Consider the following 21,894-nt stretch of genomic DNA (forward strand, 5'->3'; position numbering starts at 1 on the left):
GGGCTATCATTTAAAATGGAAAGATATGAAATAAAAATCTTCCCAGACAAGGAAAAGCTAAAGGAGTTTTGTTAACCAGTATTGCAACAGATGTTAAAGGACCTGCTTTATAAAGAAGAAAAAGGAAAATAAAGAAACAACGAAAATAGTTAGGAAAATAAAATGAGAATGAATACATATTGATCGATAATCACCTTAAATGTAAATGGCTCAAATGCTCCAATCAAAAGACACAGGGTACCTGAATGGAAAAGAAAATAAGACCCATATATATGTTCTCTCCAAGAGACTCATTTCAGAATGAAAGATACACACAGACTAAAAGTAAAGGGATAGAAAAAGATATTACATGCAAATGGAAAGAAAAAAAAAGCTGGTGTAACAATACTTATAGCTGACAAAATAGACTTTAAAACCAAGACTATATAAGAGACAAAGGGGGACCCTACATAGTGATAAGAGGTACAATCCAACAAGAGGATATAAACCTAGTAAACATTTATGAACCCAACATAGGGACACTAAATATGTAAAGCAAATCTTGATGGACAAAAAGAGAAAGATCAACAGAAATACATTCATAGTAGAGGATTTTAACACCTCATTGACCTCAAGGGATAGATCTTCCAGTCAGAAAATTGACTAGGAGACAGTGGCCTTAAGTGACACACTAGATCAAATGGATTTAATTGGTATCTTCAGAGCATTTCACCCTTAAGTGCAGAATATACATTCTTTTCAAATGCACATAGAACATTTTCTAGGACAGACCACATGTTAGGAAACAAAATAAGTCTCAATACATTTAACAACATTGAAATCATATCAAGCATCTTCTCTAAACATAATGCTATGAAACTAGAAATCACTCACACACACACAAAAAAAATTGAAAAATACACAAAGACAATGAAGCTAAACAATATGTTATTAAATAATGAATGGGTCAACAATGAGATCAAGGAATAAATCAAAAGATACTTTGAAACAAATGAAAATGAGAACACAACAACCAAAAATCTGTGGGACAAGGGGAAAGCAATCCTGAGAGGGAAATTCATAGCATTACAAGGTTATCTCAAGAAACTAGAAAAAGCAAATAAACAATCTAACTTTACACTTAGAAGGACTTGAAAAAGAACAAATAAAGCCCAAAGTAAGTAGAAGAAAGGAAATAATAAAGACCAGAGGAGAAGTAAATGAAATAGAGTCTAAAAAAACAATACAAAAGATCGATGAATCAAGAAATAGTTATTTGAAAAAATAAACAAGAGTAATTAACCTTTAACCAGATTTATCAAGACAAAAAGAGAGAGGATCCAAATAAATAAAATCAGAAATAAAAAGGGAAATAACAACTGACACCAAAGAAATACAAAGGATTGTAAGAAAATATTATGAACAACTACATCTCAACAAATTGAACAACCTGGACAAAATGGATCAAGTCCTAGAAACACAATCTTCCAAACTAAGTCAGGAAGAATCAGAGAAAATGAATAGACAAATTACACCTAGTGAAATTGAAACAGTAATTAAAAAAAAACAAAACCAACAAACAAATGGCCTGGACCATATAGATTCACAAGTGAATTTTGCCAAACATTGCAGGAAGGACCAAAATTCTACTTCTCAAACTATTCCAAAAAAATTCAGGCAAAGGGAAGACTCCAAAGCTCATTTTACAAGGCCATCATTATCGTTATTCCAAAATCAGACAAAGACAGTACAACAGAAAGAAAGAAAGAAAGAAAGAAAGAAAGAAAGAAAGAAAGAAAGAAAGAAAGAAAGAAAATTATAGACCAATATCTCTGATGAACTTACATGCTAAAATCCTCAACAGAATATCAGCAAACTGAACACAGCAATGCATCAAAAAAATGATATACCATGATCAAGTGGGATTTATTCCTGGGATACGTGGTTGGTACAACATTCGCAAATCAATAAATGTGATTCACCACATAAACAAAATGAAGGATAAAACCACATGATTTTGTGAATAGATGCAGAAAAAGCACTTGATAAAATCCAGCACCCATGTACGATAAACATCTCAACAACGTGGTAATAAAGAGAATATGCTTAAACATAATAAAGACCATATATGACAAACCCACTGCCAGCATCCTTCTCAATGAGCAAAAACTACAAGCATTCCCCTTAAGACCAGGAACAAGACAGGAATATCCACTTTCACCTCTCTTATTCAACACTGTACTGGAAGTTCTTGCCACACAAATAAGACAAGAAGAAATAAAAGGCACCCAAATTGGAAAGAAAGAAGTAAAACTTTCATTATTTGCAGATGACATGATACCATACATAGAGAACCCTAAAAATTCTACCAAGAAACTACTAGAGCTGATAAATGAATTCAGTAGAGTAGCAGGGTATAACATTAACACACAGAAATCAGTTGCATTTTTATGCCACTAATGAATTATCAGAAAGGGAAATTAGAGGACAATCCTATTCACAATCCTATTCACAATTGCTTCAAAAAGAATAAAATATCTAGGAATAAATCTAACTAAGGATGTAAAAGACCTGTCCTTGGGAAATTATAAGACACTGAAGAAACTGAAGAAGATACAAATAAGTGAAAGTACATACTGTGCTCATGAATAGGAAGAATTAACACCATTAAAATGTTCATACTACTCAAAGAAATCTATAGATTCAATGCAATTCCTATCAATATAACAACGATGTAGTTCACAGAACTAAAACAAGTTATTTCAAAAATTCACATGGAGCCACTAAAGGCTCTGAATAGCAACAACTATCTTGCTAAAGAACAAAGTTGGAGGAATCATGCTACCTAATATCAACTATACTATGAGGCCATAGTAATCAAAACAGCATAGTGCTGGCATAAAAACAGGCACATAGTTCAAGGGAACAGAATAAAGACCTGAGAAATAAACCCACACCTTTATAATCAATTAATATTTGACAAAGGAAGCAAGCACATAAATTGGACTAACGATAGTTTATTCAATAAATGGTGAGGGAAAACTGGACAGATATATGCAGAAAAATGAAAACAGACCACCTTCTTATGCCACACACAAGAATAAATTGAAAATGGATCAGAGACTTAAATGTTAGACATGAAACAAGAAAAATCCTAGAAGAAAACATAAGCAGTAAAATTTCAGATACTGCTTGAAGCAATATTTATGTGAATATATCTCCTAGGACAAGAAAAAAATAAGCAAATGGGACTACATCAAATTTAAAAGATTCTGCACAGCTAAAGAAACCATCATCAAAGTGAAAAGGGAATCAAATGTATGGGAGAACATAGTTGCCAAAAATACATCAAACAAGGGGTTAATCTCCAGAATATATAAAGAATTCATACAACTCAACAATAGGAAGACAAACAACCTAATAAAATAATGGGCAAAGGACTTGAATAGACACTTCTCCAAGGAGGACATATAGATGGCCCACAGACATATGAAGAAAATGATCCGTTACTAGCCATCGGAAAGATGCAAATTAACAACACAATGAGACATCAACACACTCTTGCCAAAATGGCCATCATTAATAAATCAACAAACACGTGCTGGCCAGGATGTGGAGAAAGGGGAACCCTTTTGCACTCTTGGTGGGAATGCAGATTGGTGCAGCCACTGTGGAAAGCAGTATGGGGTTACCTCAAAAAATTTAGAATGTAACTGCTTTTTGACCCAGTGATTCCACTCCTGGGAATTTATCCGAAGAAAACTGAATTACTGATTCAAAAGGATATAAGCACCCCTGTGTTCATTGCAACGCTTTTTACAATAGCCAGTAGATGAGTGGATAAAAAAAACTATGTACATTTACATTATGGAATTACTCCTTGGCCATAAAAAAGAAGAAAATTTTACCCTTTGCAGCCACATTGACGGACCTGGAACACATTATACTAAGTGAAATAAGCCAGTCACAGAAAGACAAACACTGTATGATTTCACTCATATATGGAATCTAATGAACAAACTAAACTAATAAGCAAAATAGAGTCAGTCTTATAGATAGATAGCAGGCTGAAAGCTCTGGTGGGGTTGATTAGGGGCTGTTGGACTGAAAAAAATGAAAAGGACTATGGACATAGTCAACAGTGTTGTGAAGGTGGGGGCGAGGGTGGTGGAGGGCACTTGGAGATGGAAGAGGGTATAAGGGGGATAAATGGTAATGGGAAAATAAAATAAAAATAAATTTAAAAAATAAAGCTATAATTTTTTGTGTGCCTCTCAGTAATATATTATCAGATTATTTTCTAAAAGATTTGAATGTTACTTCAAATTAAATTAAAACTCCACTTTAAAATGTTATGGATGATGATGATGATGATGCTTTGGGTACTATCATTTAAAAAATAATTTGCTAATTTAAGTGGAAAACAAAGGCTTCTTGTTTTATTTTTTATTTTATTTTGAAGTATATTTTATTGATTATGTTATTACAGTTGTCCCATTCTTTCTTCTCTTTATCCTCCTCTTCCCAGTACCCCCATTCCCTCCAGCATTCCCCACTCTTAGTTCATGTCCATGGGTCGTACATATAAGTTCTTTGGCTTCTCCATTCCCTATACAATTCTTAACCTCCCCCTGCCTATTTTGTGCCTACCAATTATGCTTCTTATTCCCTGTACCTACCCCCCTCATTCTCCCCTCTCCTCCCCCCCCACCACCACTGATAACCCTCCATTTGATCTCCATTTCTGTGATTCTGTTCCTGTTCTAGTTGTTTGCTTAGTTTTTGTTTTTGTTTTTAGGTTCAGTTATTGATTATTGTGAGTTTGTTGTCATTTTATGGTTCATAGTTTTTGATCTTCTTTTTCTTAGATTAAGTCCCTTTAACATTTCATATAATAAGGGCTTGGTGATGATGAACTCCTTTAACTTGACCTTATCTGGGAAGCACTTTATCTGCCCTTCCATTCTAAATGATAGCTTTGCTGGATAGAGTCATCTTGGATGTAGGTCCTTGCCTTTCATGACTTTGGATATTTCTTTCCAGCCCCTTCTTGCCTGCAAGGTTTCTTTTGAAAAATCAGCTGATAGTCTTATGGGAACTCCTTTGTAGGTAACTGTCTCCTTTTCTCTTGCTGCTTTTAAGATTCTCTCCTTATCTTCAATCTTGGATAATGTAATTATGATGTGCCTTGGTGTGCGCTTCCTTGGGTTCCACCACCACAGCCACCCCTCCGTGCCACACCGCATCTCTGCCCATCTCCAAAACTCCACCCCTGCTACCTGCCTGAATGAATGTGGCTTCTTTAAATCCTTGATTGTTGGATTTCCATACAGCTTGATTTTCTGATGGTTTTGTGTGTTACTTGTTTTGAGATCTGGTTGTAATTCTTTCTATGGTTGTGCGAGGAGGCAAAGCATGTCTTCCTGTGCCTCCATCTTGACTGGAAGTTCACATTACTGTAAATGTATTATTATAGGATTGATTAAGGAAGCTCTGAAGGTGGGCACTTATTTAAATCAAAATCAGGGAAAGTCTAACTTACTCAATTTGCGAGCCTTTCTCTTTTCCACTTCTCTGTTATTATATTCATCCTTCCTTGTGGTTGGTTTCTTCTTTCTTATCCTATTAACAATTTTATCTTAATCTCATCAAGGTCCCTATTCCCACTATACTCTTTCCTTCTAAGTGCCCTATTTTTTGTTTTCTCATGAACTTCTTTTGAACACCACGAAATATCTAGCCACATTTCTAGTCAAGGGGATCTCATTTTTTATAACTACTGTTCTTTTTTTATCTTAATATTTATTGTATTGATTTTCATGCATTATGGAAGTAATTACACCCATTTAAAAACTGTAATAATGCAAAAAAAATAGGAAGAAATAAAAATTGGTGGTTTTTATTCCAATTTCCAGAGTGGTTAATTTCCATAAATTATGGAAAATGCTGCATTTATGCTGCATTTTCTTCAAGTCTTTTTTAATTTTAAAAAAACAACTAAAACTAATCAGAATCTTATTAGGTACATTTCATATCTAGCCTTTCTTTACATAAGTTAGAAGTGAAATGCTTCTAATTTATGTAAAAATTTAAATACATCATTGAAAAGAAATCAGACTATTTAGAAAAGCAGGATGAAAAAAATGTCAACATCAGATATAATCACTTTTAATATTTTGACCTATTTCTTCTGGTCTTTATTTCCTGTGCATATAACAATGCATATTATTATAAAAACTGGATCATACTTTACAAAAACTTTGTAAAATATTGAATTCTGTGTGAAAATTTTCAACATTTATACAACAAACATTCATTGAGCATTTGCCATAATTGCGATGTTGGAGCAATGTGGAGAAGTAGACAGAAAATGTGTTTGCCCTCATAGAGCTTAAGTTCCACTGAGCAGAAAAGACAAAAAACAAACAAGTAAGAACACATATGTCATCTGAAATATAAGTACTATGAAATAAAAGAACACAGAGCAAGGGAATGAAGACTGAAAAAAGGGCACTGGCTTCATGGTATAGGGTGCTCATCTCCCTGTGGAGGTGATATTTGAACAGACTCCTGAAGAAAAATAAAGATAAACGCCACCACCACCTCGCAAATACAGTGTTATTTTTTTAAGTAATGTTAGCCTTTTAAGTGTTTACTTGTGATTTTTCCTCTTCATTCTAAATAAATATTTGCCTTTGTCCTAATTTTGTATTATTTTTCTTAAAGGGGGTATGGGTGAGTCAGGACACGGCAGTCATAAGGAGTGAGGAAAACAGTTTGTGTCTGGGTGTCCCAGCTCTCTCAAGGCTCTTGTGGTTATCACAGAATTGGAGAATTTTCACAGGCTACTTCCTCTCTAACAGTGTAAGCAGCACCAAGGCTGGAGGAGAGGCACAGTCACCCTTGCACCAATCCCCAGTCATCAGCGCACTTCCCTGTGATGTGAGTAATAAACGGCCTGTGCACAGCATGTCCACATTTGCTCGTCCTCCAGGCGGTTTTTTGGAATATCACAAGAACAAGAGCAGCTCCCTGGTCTGGAGCGCCTGTGTTACAGGGGGCCTTAAATTGTATGAGCTTCCATCCCCACAAATCGCGGATCTGTAGCTGGCCGATCTCTGCGAGGGAGGATGGGAGCTGTAACTCTTAAGGGAAGAACAGTGTCGGGAGACAGTCCCTAGGCTCTGTCACACTGGTGAGTGGTCAGTGATCAGTGTGGAAAATCCCAGAAGCAGGTTCATATCACAAGACTCCGGGTAGGTTAGGATTTGGAAGCCTCAAGTCCATCTGAATGTGAGGCTGAAAACTAGACGTGTTGAATACATGTATGAACACAAGTTACATTCCCAGATTCCACTGCCAGCCACATCACGCAGCTGGAGGGAGAACCAGCCCCCCTCCTACTAATGATGGAGGTTGGGTGGCTTTAGTATGTTCTCTGAGCTACTGCTGTCAGCAATTTACCTTCTCCAGACACCTCTTTTATTTTTCAGTGTTTTCAACTCCTGAAAACCTAGTGTCTGCTTTTATTCAGATAGGCCCCTCTGTACGTTCACATGTTAATTTATTTCATGATAGAAGAATTTTGAAACCCAGACCAATTTTTTTCCATGCTGCAGAAAGCAGAAGGGTTGGAAGCAGTCAGGTGATGACGGGAATGAATGTCTGAGTCTGCTGAGGCTTTAACATCTTGTTAGAGGAGACATTTGCTTGGCAGACTCCCAGCCTAGATGCCAGGCTGAACACTCAGTGATGTGGCAGCATTTGAATCATCATATTCTGTGTGTGCTGTTCACTGTATGGTCCGGACAAATATAGTGGTTTGTTATTGTGACTTACTTTGCTGCCTTTGAGTCTGAGAGCTAAGATATCTTTGCTGCATGGATCCTGTATTGATTGCAATAATATGGGCAGATTTACATATACAGCTTCCTGTTGAATGTTTTTTAGAAAAAAATTTCAGGAGAGTTAAAGGTAGCAAGAGATCACATGCAACTTAATTACTTAATCCTACCAGAAAAATTCCAAGGTTCTGAAGACTACTTTTGTTGGAAAAACTTCTTTCCCTTGATTTTTCCAAGCTTTTCTGGCCTTGCTTCCGTAAATATTGTAAAAGGAAGCTCAGCATTGCACACCTGCGAACCTGCGGTACTCAGCCTGCTGTTTCTGACTCCAGCTGCATGTTAGAACAACCTGGAGATCTCTTGAAACATGTTAGTGCCAGGGCCCCATTTCCAGAGATCCTGGTTCAGTTATTTTGGGGTGGGGCACTGGCCTTGGAAGTTTTTAAAGCTCTACAGGTGATGAACCACGCAATCAGGAACTGAGAACTAAAGCACCAGGGGAAAGATGGGCAAGGCTGTTGATCTATCCATTTTCCAGAGAGTGAAGTAGAAAATCCTGGTGGTTGTAGGGAATTCAGCCCTGGGGTTTCCAATGACAAGAGGCTGATGGCAGCCTTCCTACCTTTTCCTTATCTTGAGGGACTTAGAGTTTGAGGTAGGAGGGCAGCTGGGGTCTGGGGGCCCAACTCTCAGCTCAGGCTGGGAAGGTGACTGTCCTAGAAAGAATACCCCTCCCTCTAAGCTAAAATACTCGGAGTAGGAGACGTGGCTTAAGAGGATGAGGAAGTTCTCAAGAATGTGTTTTTTGACTTTGCAATTGCAAGTGACCTCAGTGAAAAGAAAAGGAGACCACACATAAGAGAATCTAGTGAGGTTGCACTGGGAGGGGAGTTCAGATCATAAAGCACAGGAGCAAGGAGGGCACATATAAAAGGCCTCGTAGGAACGTGCCTGGAAAGCCCAGCTCACTGAGCCTTGCAAAACGAAGGCTATGAACAACAAACAACAAAAAGAGCTGCTTTCATTAAGCCCAGAATAAGAGGTTCAAGGAAGGAGATTGGGGCCCACTGCTCGGAACCAACAACATAATGCTGGTGGATGAGAAAAGAAAGTGACAACTCCATAATTTTTATTTCTGTTTATTCTGTCAAAGAGAATGATCATTGTACTGAGGTGAATAGGATGATCTTTGTTTGGAAGGACCTGAAATCTAAGACAAAAGTTTAAGTGAAAAAAATATGCAAAAAAGCTAGTAAAATTCTAAAAATTAAAAAAGTAATTAAAGTCAGAATAGGAAAATATAATAAAATGAGAATACATAGATTAGTGGAACAGAGCAGAAAGTATGACACCCAAATACATTTTGAAATTCACTATACAGTAAGTGACATTCAGTGGGAAAAGACAAATAATATGTGATAAGTGACTAACCATTTGAAAGACAAAAAGCTGGATGTCTTTGTCATTCCTTAAATCAAAATAAATTTGAGATGTATTTTAAAATGCCAGGAATAAATCTATACGTGATCTTGTAGTGGAAAAGAGTTTTCTGAATATATATATATTCAGAAACACATACATGTATACACATACATACACACACATAAAAAGCATACTACATATTTGTTTATGAACAGCAACAACAAAAAACAAAATGTTGGGAAAGATACACACCAAACGACAGTAGTTATTTGTGGGACTTGAAACTGGAGGGCAAAAAGTGAGATAGTTTCTTTCTCTCTACATATATATCTATATACACACACATGCACACGCACACACAAACACTAAGTTAATAACTTAGTACATATTTTATATATAATATAAACATATATTTTATATATAGTTAGATATGGGTTACATATTTGTTGATTTTTTACAAGGAAGTTACATATAATAAAAATAAATTTAAAAAAATCAATATTGAGTAAAAGTTTGAAGGACAAACTTGTTTAAAATAATTGTAGGTTGGGGTATTTTTGTTTTGTTTTGTTTTCTGTTTTTTGGCCCAGACAAATTTTCCCCCAAGGCCCAAAAGAATTTAAGAATTGGCTAAGTCATAGTCCAGGAAATGGAACACTAATTTTTTATTATATTTTATTGATTTTGCTGTATAGGTGTCCCAATTTTTCCCCCTTTACTCCACTCCACCCAGTGCCCCTCACTCCCTCACGCAATCCCCACCCCTTTGTTCGTGCCCATGGGTCAGGTGGGTAAGTTCTTTGGCTACTCCATTTCCTGTGCTGTACTTTACATCCCCATGGCTATTCTGTGACAATCAATTTGTACTTCATAATATCCTTACATCTTCACCCATTTCCCCAAACCCCTTCCAATATGGCAAGCCTCAAAATGCTCTCCGTATCCATGATTCTGTCTCTGTTCTTACTGTTTGCTTAGTTTGATTTTTAGATTCAATTGTTGATAGGTATTTGTTTATTGCCATTTCACTGTTCATAGTTTTGATCTTCTTTTTCTTAAATACATCCCTCTAACATTTCACATATGTATGGTATGGTGATGATGAACTCCTTTAGTTTTTTGTTTGTTTGTTTGTTTTTTGTCTGGGAAGTTGTTTATCTGCCCTTTGATTCTAAATGATAGCTTTGCTGGATAGAGCAATCTTGGTTGTAGATCCCTTCTTCTCATGACTTTGAACATTTTTGGCAATCCCTTCTAGCCTGCAAAGTTTCTTTTGATAAATCAGCTGACAGTTTTATGGGAACTCCCCTGTAGGTAACTAACTGCTTTTCTCTTGCTGCTTTTAAGAGTCTCTCTTTGTCTTTAATCTTTGGCATTTTAATTATGATGTGTCCTGGAGTGGGCCTCTTTGTGTCCATCTTGTTTGGGACTATGTGCTTTCTGGACTTGCATGTCTACTTCCTTCACCAAATTAGGGAAGTTTTCTTTTATTATTGTTTCAATTAGACTTCAAATTTTCCTGTTCTTTCTCTTCTCCTTCTGGCACCCCTCTGATGTGAATGTTGGTATGCTTGAAGTTGTCCCAGAGGCTCCTTACACTATCCTCATTTTGTTTTTGTTTTTTTTCCTTTTTATTGTTCTGATTGGTTGTTTTTTGCTTCCTTATGTTCCATATTGTTGATTTGATTCTCAGCTTCACCCACTCTACTGTTGTTTCCCTGTAAATTGTTCTCCATTGCCATTAGTGTATCCTACATTTCCGTCTGGATCTTTTTTATGCTGTTGAGGTCCTCACTAAGTTCTTTCAAATCCTTAAAACCAGTGTTTTGAATTCAGCATCTAATAGATTGCTGAATTCAAAACACTGATCTAATAGGATGATCTTTGCAATAATCTAATACATTGCTCATCTCCATTTTGTTCAGTTCTTTTTCTGGAGTTTTGATCTGTTCATTCATTTGAGCCATGTTTCTTTGTCTCCTTATTTTGGAAGCCTCCCTGTTTTTGTTCATATCTATTAGCTATGGCTGCCATGACTGCTATGGCTGTCTTGTGGCCTAATGTAGTAGGTGTCCTGAAGGTTCTAGTGGCACAGTTTCCCGTATCACCCTAGCTGGGTACTTGAGGTGCACCTTCCGTGTAGACTGTTTACACCCTCCTCTTGTTGTTGAGCCTTGGTTGCTGTTGGAAGATCATGGGAGGGATTTACCCAGGCTAGTCAGTCAGCTACAAGGACTGGCTGTGACCACTGACCACCAGCTTCCACTGTCCATGGAGGATCAGCTGTGTAGGGGACAAAGTGGTGGTGTTCCAATGTGGTCTGTAGGTGTCCACTGGTTGTGTAGGCTCTGGGGTTTCCTGGGTGTTGCAGGACAAGGTCAGTCACCACCTGTGTTCTGTCTGGGGCTTCCTAGCATGAGCTACAAAGCAGTGTGAGATGGCTGCTACTCGTGCTGGGCTTGGAGATCCCCAGGCAAAGCCAAGCTGTGAATCTAGGCTGGTTGCTGCTAGTGTCTGGCCTAGGGCCACTTAGCAAGAGGTACGAGGGCTGGGAGCTCACTGAGGCTGGCTCTTGCTTGCTTGAGAAGATTTGGGAAGATATGAAGCATGAGCCAAGACAAGCCATTCATATGGTAAAGCTACTGTTAACAGCTTTGGTGGGCTGTAAGTTGGGTGGGGCAGAACCTCAGGGAATCCTCAGTGTGGGGCAAACAATGTGGGCCAGGTTGATGGAATTTCAGATACGGTACCCGCCTGCCAGCTCTGTGGCTCTGTCAGGGGAGGGTTCAGAAAAGGAACGATGGCCTCTACCTGACATTTTGTCTGGGAGAAAATTGTCTCCCAGCTCTTGCCCTGATGCCAGACACTTCATTTCCTCCCTGTATGCCACTAGTGCCTTTCAAGCTGCTATCCTGGTGCTGGAGCTCAGAGAGCGTTTGTGTAATTCCACGTGTGGGCCCTTTTAAGAGGAACTGCTTGTGAATCCAGTAGTTTCTTTCGCCGACTCAAACCTTGCTGGTTTTTGCAGACAGGAGTTATGGGGTATTATCATCTTCCTGGCTCTAGAACCCTGGGCTGGAAGGCTTGGTGTGGGGCTGGAGTCCCTCGTTCCTGAGACAGTCCTCCCAAATTTTTATCCACCACATGTGGACGTGGGACCAGCCCATTCTGTGTCTCTGTATCTCCTACCAGTCTGGGTGGATGTGGTGTCTTTAGTTCTGTAGTTGTCAAGCTTCCATTCAACTCTATTTCTGATGGTCCTGAGTGATGGCTGTGCTGTAGTTTAGTTGTAATTTTGATGTGGTTTTGCAAGAAGGAGAGCCATGTTTACCTATGCCTCCATCTTGACCAGAAGTGGGAAGACGAATTAAGCAGGCATTATGCTGTTTAGTACAATAATGATTAATGGGGGTTTGAAAAAGAAGCAACAATCACTAGAAGGAAAGACCTCCAACCAAGCCTTGTTGATCATGAGAGAAGAAACCCTGTGTGGCCTTTGAGTTCTGCCACTTAACCACCTCTATGACCTTGGACAAATTACCTTCTCTTCCAGAGCCTCCTCATTACAACACCATGGGGTTGTGTGAGCATCAAATGAAATACAACAAAAGATGCTTCCAAACTGTAAGGGACTGTGTAGGATTCTAGGCTACATTCTTTTACATTTTAATTCTTACCAAATTTGCAAGTGACATAAAGCTAAAGAGAGAAAACCTGTGAGAGACAGAAATAGAATCTAAAATCTCCTGTCAGGCTAAAACAAAGATGAATTTTCAAGATAAAATGTAACTAGAAAAATTGTCTTAAAGTTATATAAAAATTTTGCAAATGTCTTTAAAAACTGTAATTTTCAGAGCTAGCACTTTAGAAAACCAGGTAATTTTATATAGTCCTGGTAAGGGTATAAATAGGCACACCCCTGAAGGAAAATAAACAATGTATATCACAGGCCTCAAAAATAAGCATATTCTTTGACCCAGAAAGCCAGTTCTGTAAACATATAAATTGTGTTATATAACCCAAAGATGTTCATTCAAGTATTATTTATGGTTATAAATAACTATTAATAACATACATCTAATAATACAGATTTATAAGTAAACAATTATACTTACGTGGCATCAAGTACTATACAGCAATGGTTCTCAGCAGGGGGAGATTTTTGCCTCCCCTGCTCCAGCAAACATTTAGCAAAGTCTGGAGACACTTTCGCTTGCCATAATCTGTGGGGGAGGGAGGTATCACTGGCATCTTAGTGGGTAAAGGCCAGAGACACTGCTAAATATCCTACAATGTACAGGAAAGCATCCCCACCACAAAGAATTACCTGTCCCAAAAATGTCAATAGTGCCAAGAAACAGTGTTGAGAAACAATGCTATATAGTCTCTAAAAATTATGTTGAGGTAGAATAGCTAATGATATAGGAAAACATCAAAATATTTTGTAAAAGTTTTTGAAGTTACAAAACACAGCGATTTCATTTGTGTGATAAAAAATGGACTACATTCAACAGTAATTGGTGATAGCAGTGTTATGATTTTTCTTCTGCATTTTTCAAAGTGTCTTCTATCACATATATTACCTTGAACATCAGCAAAGAAAAATACTCAGTGAAAATTATCAAGTGTTGATCTTCTCCATGAGCAATGTGAAAAAGTTTTGATGGTTTTTGTTGACAATGAGCCTGCAGTCTTGGGCTTGATTAACCAAGATCTATCTTACAAGATCTGGAACGAGGGACTGGCGGTCCTCTCCAGCCTGTGCTGGCCAGGTCTCACCTGCACTCTTGTGTTCAGGACAGGGAACCACATTTTCTCAGGCATGTCGGAGTTGTATGCTTACACTGCACCTATTTATGCAGAAGTGGTGATTTCAGTCTGATCCAGTAAACTGAAAGTTATCTTTAGGTAACTCTAGGATGCTTCCCCAGGTAAATGTCCAGTCTTTCAGAGTTCCCCTCCTCCCTTCCACACTAGCTGTGGACAAAGGAGAAGGGACTGAGATCCACACCATCTCTTGCAGATCCTTGCTCCCTCTGCTGGTCAATGCCACACCTGAAGTGGTGGCGGCTGAGGGCCATTCTGTCCCTCCCTGCTGCTGAAGCCTGGGGCTCAAGCAACCTTCCTTCTCTAGTCCTGGTTGGTCACTACCTCATTCCTGCTACTGCTCTGGACCCCTGAGGTGTGCTGTGATATCACTGTAATGACCCCCCTGGTAAGCTTATCAGCCAACTCTCAGCCAACTTCTGCGCAGCTCTGTGGGGATCTAGGGAAGCTGAGTCCTGGCCATACAGGAAGCAGCGCTGCCTGGAGTTAAACCTGCTACACTAGGTTGCTAAGTTATTTATTTAGGGCATGCTTTTTTTTTTTTTTTAACATGTGTGATTTTTTTTGGAGGGGCACTGCCAAGGAAGTGGGTGTTAGAAGGGAAAAAAAGGCTGAACTGATGATGTCGGGGTGGGCGGGGGGATTGGGAAGTTGAGACATTGCACAGAACAAAAGCTCTCAAAACTCAATTTCACTTAATACAGAGGCCTGTGTGGGGGCACCTTGTCAACCCACCATGAGGAACTCTGTGGCTCTAATCCTCCTCCCCATGGACCCATCAGCAAGAAGGGTGGAGGCTATGAGGGAGGGCACCGGACCCGGAAACAGGGCTGAACATTCCCACGGGGCCACTCCCCAACAAGGCCACCAAACTGCGCTGCCAAGTACCAAGACCACTGCTTACAACTAAAGTCAAGGCAGCCAGGGCAAGGCAGTTCGATTCCCCATGGAGAAATACTGAGTAGAAACACACGGGTACTCTGGCTCTGTGGCACCGTCGGGCACAGGGCCGGGTGTTAGTCATACAGGGATGCGGAATGCAGGACTAGTGGAGCAAAAAGGCTGGGGACATGGAACACAGGTAGGAGGCAGAGTGAGGCCTCAGAGCAGAGAGAGCGCCCGGGCTGGCACTGTCCTTGGAGGGTGTGTTGTGAAGGTCTGAAGGTCACTGTGGTTTGGGTGGGCTGCTTAACAGATCCAACACCTGCACACTGAGAATATGCCAGCATGTCCCCCACACCACCTCTTCCAGTCCGCACGCAGAGCAAGCAGTCTGAGTCCCCTCTCCACTCCATTTCTGATGCCCCTTGGCCTGGACCTGTCTGCTGTGCTCATCCTTGAGGTAGAGACTTCTAATCAAAGGGAGAACATAAAGGGACTGGAAAGAGGAAGAGAAGACAAAAATTGCAGGAGAAAGAGAAATATGTAAATGAGTTCTAGGAAAACACTCCAAGACTGAAACCACAATGACCCAGAAAAAGCTAATGCTTGGCTACTGTTGGCTTCAGCATCCCATTTTCCCTGATCACCTTGATGTGTTTCCTCACAGCACTAGTCATTTTCCAACAGGCTCTTCTGCGGCCCAATTTCCTTGTTCCGCTCTTCAACGATCAATAGGGGCTGGCACCCCACGCTGCCCTCAGGAGTGCCTTCTGTGCGGACGACCCTGGGTGGTGGCTCCCTCCCCGGAAGAGGGCACGGAATGAGGGAGAGCACAAGTACCCATTCTTTGTTAGCACAGCTCTGTGGAAATAACCCATACCACCAAACAATTGGCTTAATTTTATTTCAAAATTGTACAAAATGGCCATAAGCGGCTCTAAAAAACTGTCTTCAGACACGTGGAAATTCAGAAAGAACAGTAAAACAGGTTATCATTCACAGTGTAATGGAAAAGCTTTCTCTCTGAGGCAGAAGTTACAACTCTTCTTTCTTCTTCCCTAGTCTCTCGTGGTCTCCCTCCCGGAGGGCTCGAATAAAATTGGTAAATCCCAATTCCTGAGGGAAGGGGAGAGAAAGAAAGAGAGAGAGACCAAACAAAAGGAATTTTAACCCCTGATACAGATGTGCACTCTCTCCCTCACTGCCCTTTCCTGACCCTCCATGCAGAGAAACTAGCGGAGCTGGTGGGGGCAGCCGGTGATGCCGGAGGGTCTCCGGGCCCACAGAAAAACCCTGAGAAGCAGGGAAGGAATCTCTCCCACACCCCGGAAGCCATGCTGGCTCTGGGGACAGGACTTCTGTGACAACCCCCTGAGACCTTCCTCCAGCCTGGCCCAGACCCTTGCCTTCTCAGGTCTGATGGGCCAGATGAGTTCTGCGGCCTCTGGAGGTGCCCTTTTGCTGCCCCTCAGTGGCCGTTTCCCTGCCCATCAGCAGAAAGGGCTCAGGGCAGGTTTCCCTCCCCAACTTACCGTCCGATCACTGTCATACTTTTCTACAAACTTCCCGTAATGGTAGTAGTGGAAAGTGGGGTAGCCCTTGATGGCCTCCTGTTGACATAGGTCCTGGTTTGTATCTTTGACACAGTCAACAGCAGCGCAGCAGATCTACGGGTGACAGAAGGACGGTCAGCACAGGGGCCTCCACCTGAGACCTGAGTCCTGGACACTGCACGCAGACTGCACTCAGCCCATGCCACGTGCTTTCTGTGATCTTTCCCCAACAGCAGGGAGGAGCTGAGCCAAAGCATCACCAGCCTGGAGCTCCCTTGAGGCTGATGGTGCCTGTTTTCTATTTCCAAGGCAGGTGGGTAAGATCTGAGGACTCAGCTTGGAGTGCCCTGAGACTATCATTTAAAATCAAGTAACTGCAAATCAAATATATTTGAAAAAGAAAAGTCCTAGAAAGTTCCCAAAAGCAAAACTTGAACCTTGCCATGTGCTGAGCACTACGTTGAATCCAGTGGAATGAAGTGATGTATAGGCACAAGCTGCTATCACCTATATGCCAGTATGGGTCATATGCAAATATAAGACATTTTATATAAGGGATTTGAGCATCCTTGATTTTGGTATCTGTGGAGAGTCCTGGAACCAATCCCTCAAGGATACCAAGGGACAACTGTAATGGCCATAAAGGAAATTATGACTTGAAAGCAGTTGTAAACACCACAGGTTTTGTGATACTTTCTGCAAGGAACTGTGAGATTCATTCATTTACCAATTAATATTCCCAGACCATCTGCTTGGGGGGCAGTGTAGTTCTATAGTTAAGAATAAAAGTTTTGAAGTCAAGTTTCCTGAGTGTAAAGTTTGGCTGGGTTGCATATTAAGATCTAAGAAAAATTACCTATGCTTCTGGTACCTCAATTCCCATAGGCATAGGACCCTGATACACAATTAGTGGTCAGTAAATGTCAGCTGTCTTTTTTTTTTTTTTTTTAACTTAATTGACTTTTAGAGAGAGAGGGAGAAAGAGAGAGGGAGAGCACATGAAACATCAATTTGTTGTTCCACTTATTTATGCATTCCTTGGATGATTCTTTGTGTGCTTGACCAGAGACTGAACCCGCACCCTTGGCGTATTAGAATGACACTCTAACCAACTGAGCTACCGGGTCAGGACCCAGGTATTGTGATAGTCACATCTACCGGCCCCATACACAAGCTCTGTCCCCAGCAAGTACTCAGTGTCTGTTCAGATAAAGGACAAAAGATAGAGACAATTTGAAGGCGTGGTCGGAGGCATGATGGAGGTGATCCTGGGCACCAAGAGAGCCCAGGAGAGTGGGGCAGACACTGCACAGTTTGCCATCTGAGCCAAGCCCAAAACAGGAGCAGAGAAAGTTCCAGCCAGGGGGGCATTTTCCAAAAAATAGAAGAATTCAGTATGACTAAAGCAAACTGAGTTTGGTCAGAAAGAGGTTCCCAAATTGGCCTTCGGCCTCTTCTTGCCCATCTTACCAATTCCATATGCTGGGTGGTATTTTCTTATTATTTGGTATTCTTTCAAAACAAGAGGGTATAAAGCAGGCACACAGAACTTTTTCCCTGTTCAGGGTCACAAAGCCAGGAAGAAGGGGAGAGAGTCCAGTAATGGCAACACATATACAAAAGCATCACAGAAGAGGGGAGAACCAACTCTGACGAGAGGCCAGCATTTAACAAAGTCCCATTATATGTTCTAGATGCTAACGGTACAAGGTGACTTTGATGAAGTTCAGTTATTGAGTGACTGCCATTCTTACTGCTGAATGACTCGTAGTGAGATCATTTGAGAGCCCAATGACTACTCTGAAGAAATTAAAAGAGCGTGATTCCACAAGACAATAGCCAGAAGGGCTGCTTTCTCCAGGATGGCCAAGGCCTTTCCCAGGAGATAACATTTGATCTGAACCCTGAGTGATAAGTAGGCAACCAGCTGCGTGATGAGCACCCAACGAGAAGAGCAGCCCACGCCAGGACCTGGGAAAGGAATGCCCATGGGGCCTCTGAGAGCTGAGGGCATTAAGGAAGTCAGACCGAACTATTCCCACAGCTTGAACTGTTGAATAACCATGATTCCCGGAGTTCTTTGGCTGCTGGTTATTTACATTTGAACAAAGGCCCCCTTTCCAGGTAGGAGAGCCCTGAAGGCCACCAGCAGTCACCATTATGGGTCACTGACCATGTGCCCATGTGAACAGGGCTACTATTCCATGAGCAGCAGAACTGATGGTCAGCGTGAAGAGTGAGTATGGCCTGCATGCTGGGCACCACTGTGCCACACCTGCCCTCACACTTCTAGCTCTTCAGCTACAACGTTCTCTATAGCAGTGTTCACAGGGGAAGTGAGGCAGGAGACAGGAGCAGGGCTCAGGTAGTAATGTAGCAAAGCTTTCTTTGCTCACCTGCTGCTCCCCTACTGCTATGTGGCCCAGGTCCTAACACCCCACAGACTGGTGCTAGTCCGCAGCCACCTGCTCTATAGTGCTACTTTATAGAGCAGAGTTTGCAAACTTGCTGCATACAATCTCTATCTGGCTCTCGGTCCTTCTGTTTGGCCCACACAGAATTTTTTTTAAAAATCTGAATTAGCTACCAACTTAGAGAAAGAGCCAGAAGACTTTCATATGAACGTTTGGCTTGACAGCTTCTCTTTAAAAGCCAGGTGTGATGGCACTTGCTCTCCATTTCCACAGGCAACACCTGGCTGGGGCAGAGGGACTGTCTCCTCTGGGCAGGTTCAAATGTCGTTCCCACAGGAAGCCTGATCCAGCAGACCCGCAGGCCGGCCCCTAAGGGTTTCAAGAACCTCAGCTCACCCTCCAAAGCGCTTTTAGATTTAGAAACCTGGGGCAGGCGCTCCTCTGGCCGTCCTCTGGGTTCAGTTCTCGGGGCAGGCGGGGAGGGGCCCGGCGCCAGGGAGACCTCCCGCACCGGGCAGCCCGGCAGCCGTCTTGGAGACCCCAGGCCAAGGATCCAATGCTCCCCTGTTATGCTGTGAAAGTGTTTAATGAGCGGTGCTCCAGGCTGCTGTTCTCCCTGCATCCACTTTAATTTATAAATTTAATTTGTACACATACCCTGGAGCTGTGGGAAATGTAGTATATGATTTTATAAATCTACTAAATTAAAAATGTGGACTTATTCTGAATCACCTAGACTAGCTGCCAGCCACACACAAAGAGGGCTACTTCTAGCTGCAAAGACTCCTCTGTGCTCAGTTTCCGTAAGAGACAAGGGCGGCCCTCTCTGAAGGAAGTGGCATGGACTCATTGGAAAGAAGGCAGCAGATAAACCTTTCTCATCTCTCCCAATTTCATGGTGTAGATGCCTGCCCCCTTCATGCCCACTCACGATCTGTACTGAACTCACCAGCAGCACAAGTCTAACTTCTAGACTTGTTCCATGGTACTTGCTGTCGGTGCCCCTGCCGCATTCCCTTGGCCCAGCAATTGCCACTGGTACCTACCTGTACCGCCTGGCAGCAGAGAGCTGGAAGCAAGGCCAGTGAAACAATCTGCTCATTAATGCCCCTGCTCTCGTTCCCTTCCTATCTGCCCTTTCCTCCTCTATCCCCTCCTAAATAGACCCCCTGAAGTCAAGTCCCAGGCCCCCACTGGCTTCTGGGAGAACTCTGACAATGCCTGTTGGTTCCATTCTAATGCTGCCCCTTTCCAGCTGGGTAACTCTGGGCTAGTCATTTGACCTCTCTAAGAGTCAATCTTTGATTGAGAAAGTAGTAATACCTAGTTGAATAAGCTATTGTGAGGACAATATGACATAATGCTTTTAAAGTAGTAATGGGACAGGGACTCTCAAGAAATATGAAATATGTTATTGTTCCTTCATTCAACAAACATTTACAGAGGTCTCAGGAGTAAAGACTGCAGGGAGTTCAAGGACAAATGAGGTCCCTGTCCTCAGGGAGCTTGCCCTCCTGATGGACAGGCAGCTTTGTAAACATGTTGGGGACTATATACGACATGGTCAGAGTTACGGGAGCCTGAGGGCCAATCACAGAGGAAGGGCTCCTGTTGCCTGAGGGACCCCCCCGGGATGACCTTCACACCTGGCCAAGAGCTGCACTGCAGGCTCTGCTCGCCGCCAGGCCGGGCGCACCCGGATGTGCAGAGATGAGCCCCACCTTGCAGCCCAGTGCTCCCCTGACCCTGGCCGGTGTCCATGAGCCTCCCACCTGGGATCCTTGCCCTCCATGACCCCTTCCCCTAACACCATTCATTCCGACACTACCGGCCTGCAGCCTTTCTCCACTCAGCATGTAAACTGCTGAAGTCCCTCAGTAAGCGCCTGAGAGGAAACGGAGGCTCCCTAGCTAAAATGTGAACTGCCTCACGTGGCTTTATTGATTCAGTAAAATAAATCTCTGCAGGAGCTAGTATTGACTTTGGCTATGAAAATGAAGTGAGCAACCAATTGCATATTGATTGGGGAAGGAACAGGGACTGGCTTCTAGATGGAAAAAAATGCAATGCCAGCTAGGAACGGGGATGTCAGGAGAGCCAGTTTTGGCTGCAACAACGCACTGCTCCTCTCTGGAGTCACAAGTGGAAGGAGAGAGCAGGATAGGCCAGGGGCCGCCAAACACCAGCCTGTGGCCAGCACAGGAGCCAGTTCTTACAAATAACAGTTCCTGGAACCATGCCACAGAGTGTCTGATTTGATAGTCTAGGATGGTGCCCAGCATGTGGCAGCAGTAATGTTAGTCTCCCAGGCCAGAGGCAGAATACTGCCCCGAGGTTGCTGAGAGCCACCTCCAGGACCCAGGCCTGCCAGCTGCCTGGGACAGACAGGTTAAGTGTGCTTCTGCAAACAGGGTTATCCCTGGCTTGGAATAAAGGAAGGTGGAAGGAGAGACAGAGGGAACGACCCCAGGAAAAGGCCAGCAACATTACTGGATCAAGTTAAGACAATTAAGCAAAGGTGCACCAATGTCTCAGAGAAGGCGGGGGTCACCGTGAAAACGGGGTTTCTGTGCATAAGTAGAGGGAAGAGGGGAAGAGGAGGGCTGACCCTTGGCTGCCTGCTGTAGGCAAGGACAGCCTGGCCTTGCTGGGACTGATGCGATGCCTTCACAGACCCTGGGGCCACGGAGACCTAAGCAGCCATGGCGGCAGAGAGACCCCACACCTCTGCCACAATCCTATCTGTCCAGACACAGAGTGTTCTCTGGGGAGGAAGGCCTCCCCACACCTCCCAGGGCCCAGTGTGAGGGACCCTGCAGGGACTGACAGCCTGGGCTATGCTGGACCTCCCTGGAGCTCCCAGAGCAGGAGCAGCCAGCCTGGCAGAGGCGCATGCCCTAGCGGCAGAAGCGGGGCGGATGGTGAGAGAGACTGAAGATGGGAAGCCCCTTTTGGCCCTGTTCCTCTCAATGC

The 21,894-nt window shown here is 42.4% G+C and overlaps 1 protein-coding gene across 1 annotated transcript in view; it reads right to left on the reverse strand.

The window, feature by feature from the left end:
• Positions 1 to 15,850: 15,850 nt before the first annotated feature.
• The window catches only part of PDIA5 (protein disulfide isomerase family A member 5), a 91,289-nt gene continuing 85,245 nt past the window's right edge, over positions 15,851 to 21,894 (reverse strand). Inside the window, exons 16-17 of the mRNA XM_054575206.1 lie at positions 16,487 to 16,621; positions 15,851 to 16,070 (exon numbers count right to left, since the gene is read on the reverse strand). Coding sequence (XP_054431181.1) covers positions 15,990 to 16,070; positions 16,487 to 16,621 — 216 coding nt within the window. The 3' untranslated portion in view covers positions 15,851 to 15,989. The remainder of the gene's footprint in view (positions 16,071 to 16,486; positions 16,622 to 21,894) is intronic.

Source organism: Pteronotus mesoamericanus, unplaced genomic scaffold (genome assembly GCF_021234165.1).
Source record: "Pteronotus mesoamericanus isolate MK-2021 breed Mesoamerican mustached bat unplaced genomic scaffold, CSHL_Meso_final contig_27, whole genome shotgun sequence".
In the NCBI taxonomy this organism is placed as follows: Eukaryota; Metazoa; Chordata; class Mammalia; order Chiroptera; family Mormoopidae; genus Pteronotus; species Pteronotus mesoamericanus.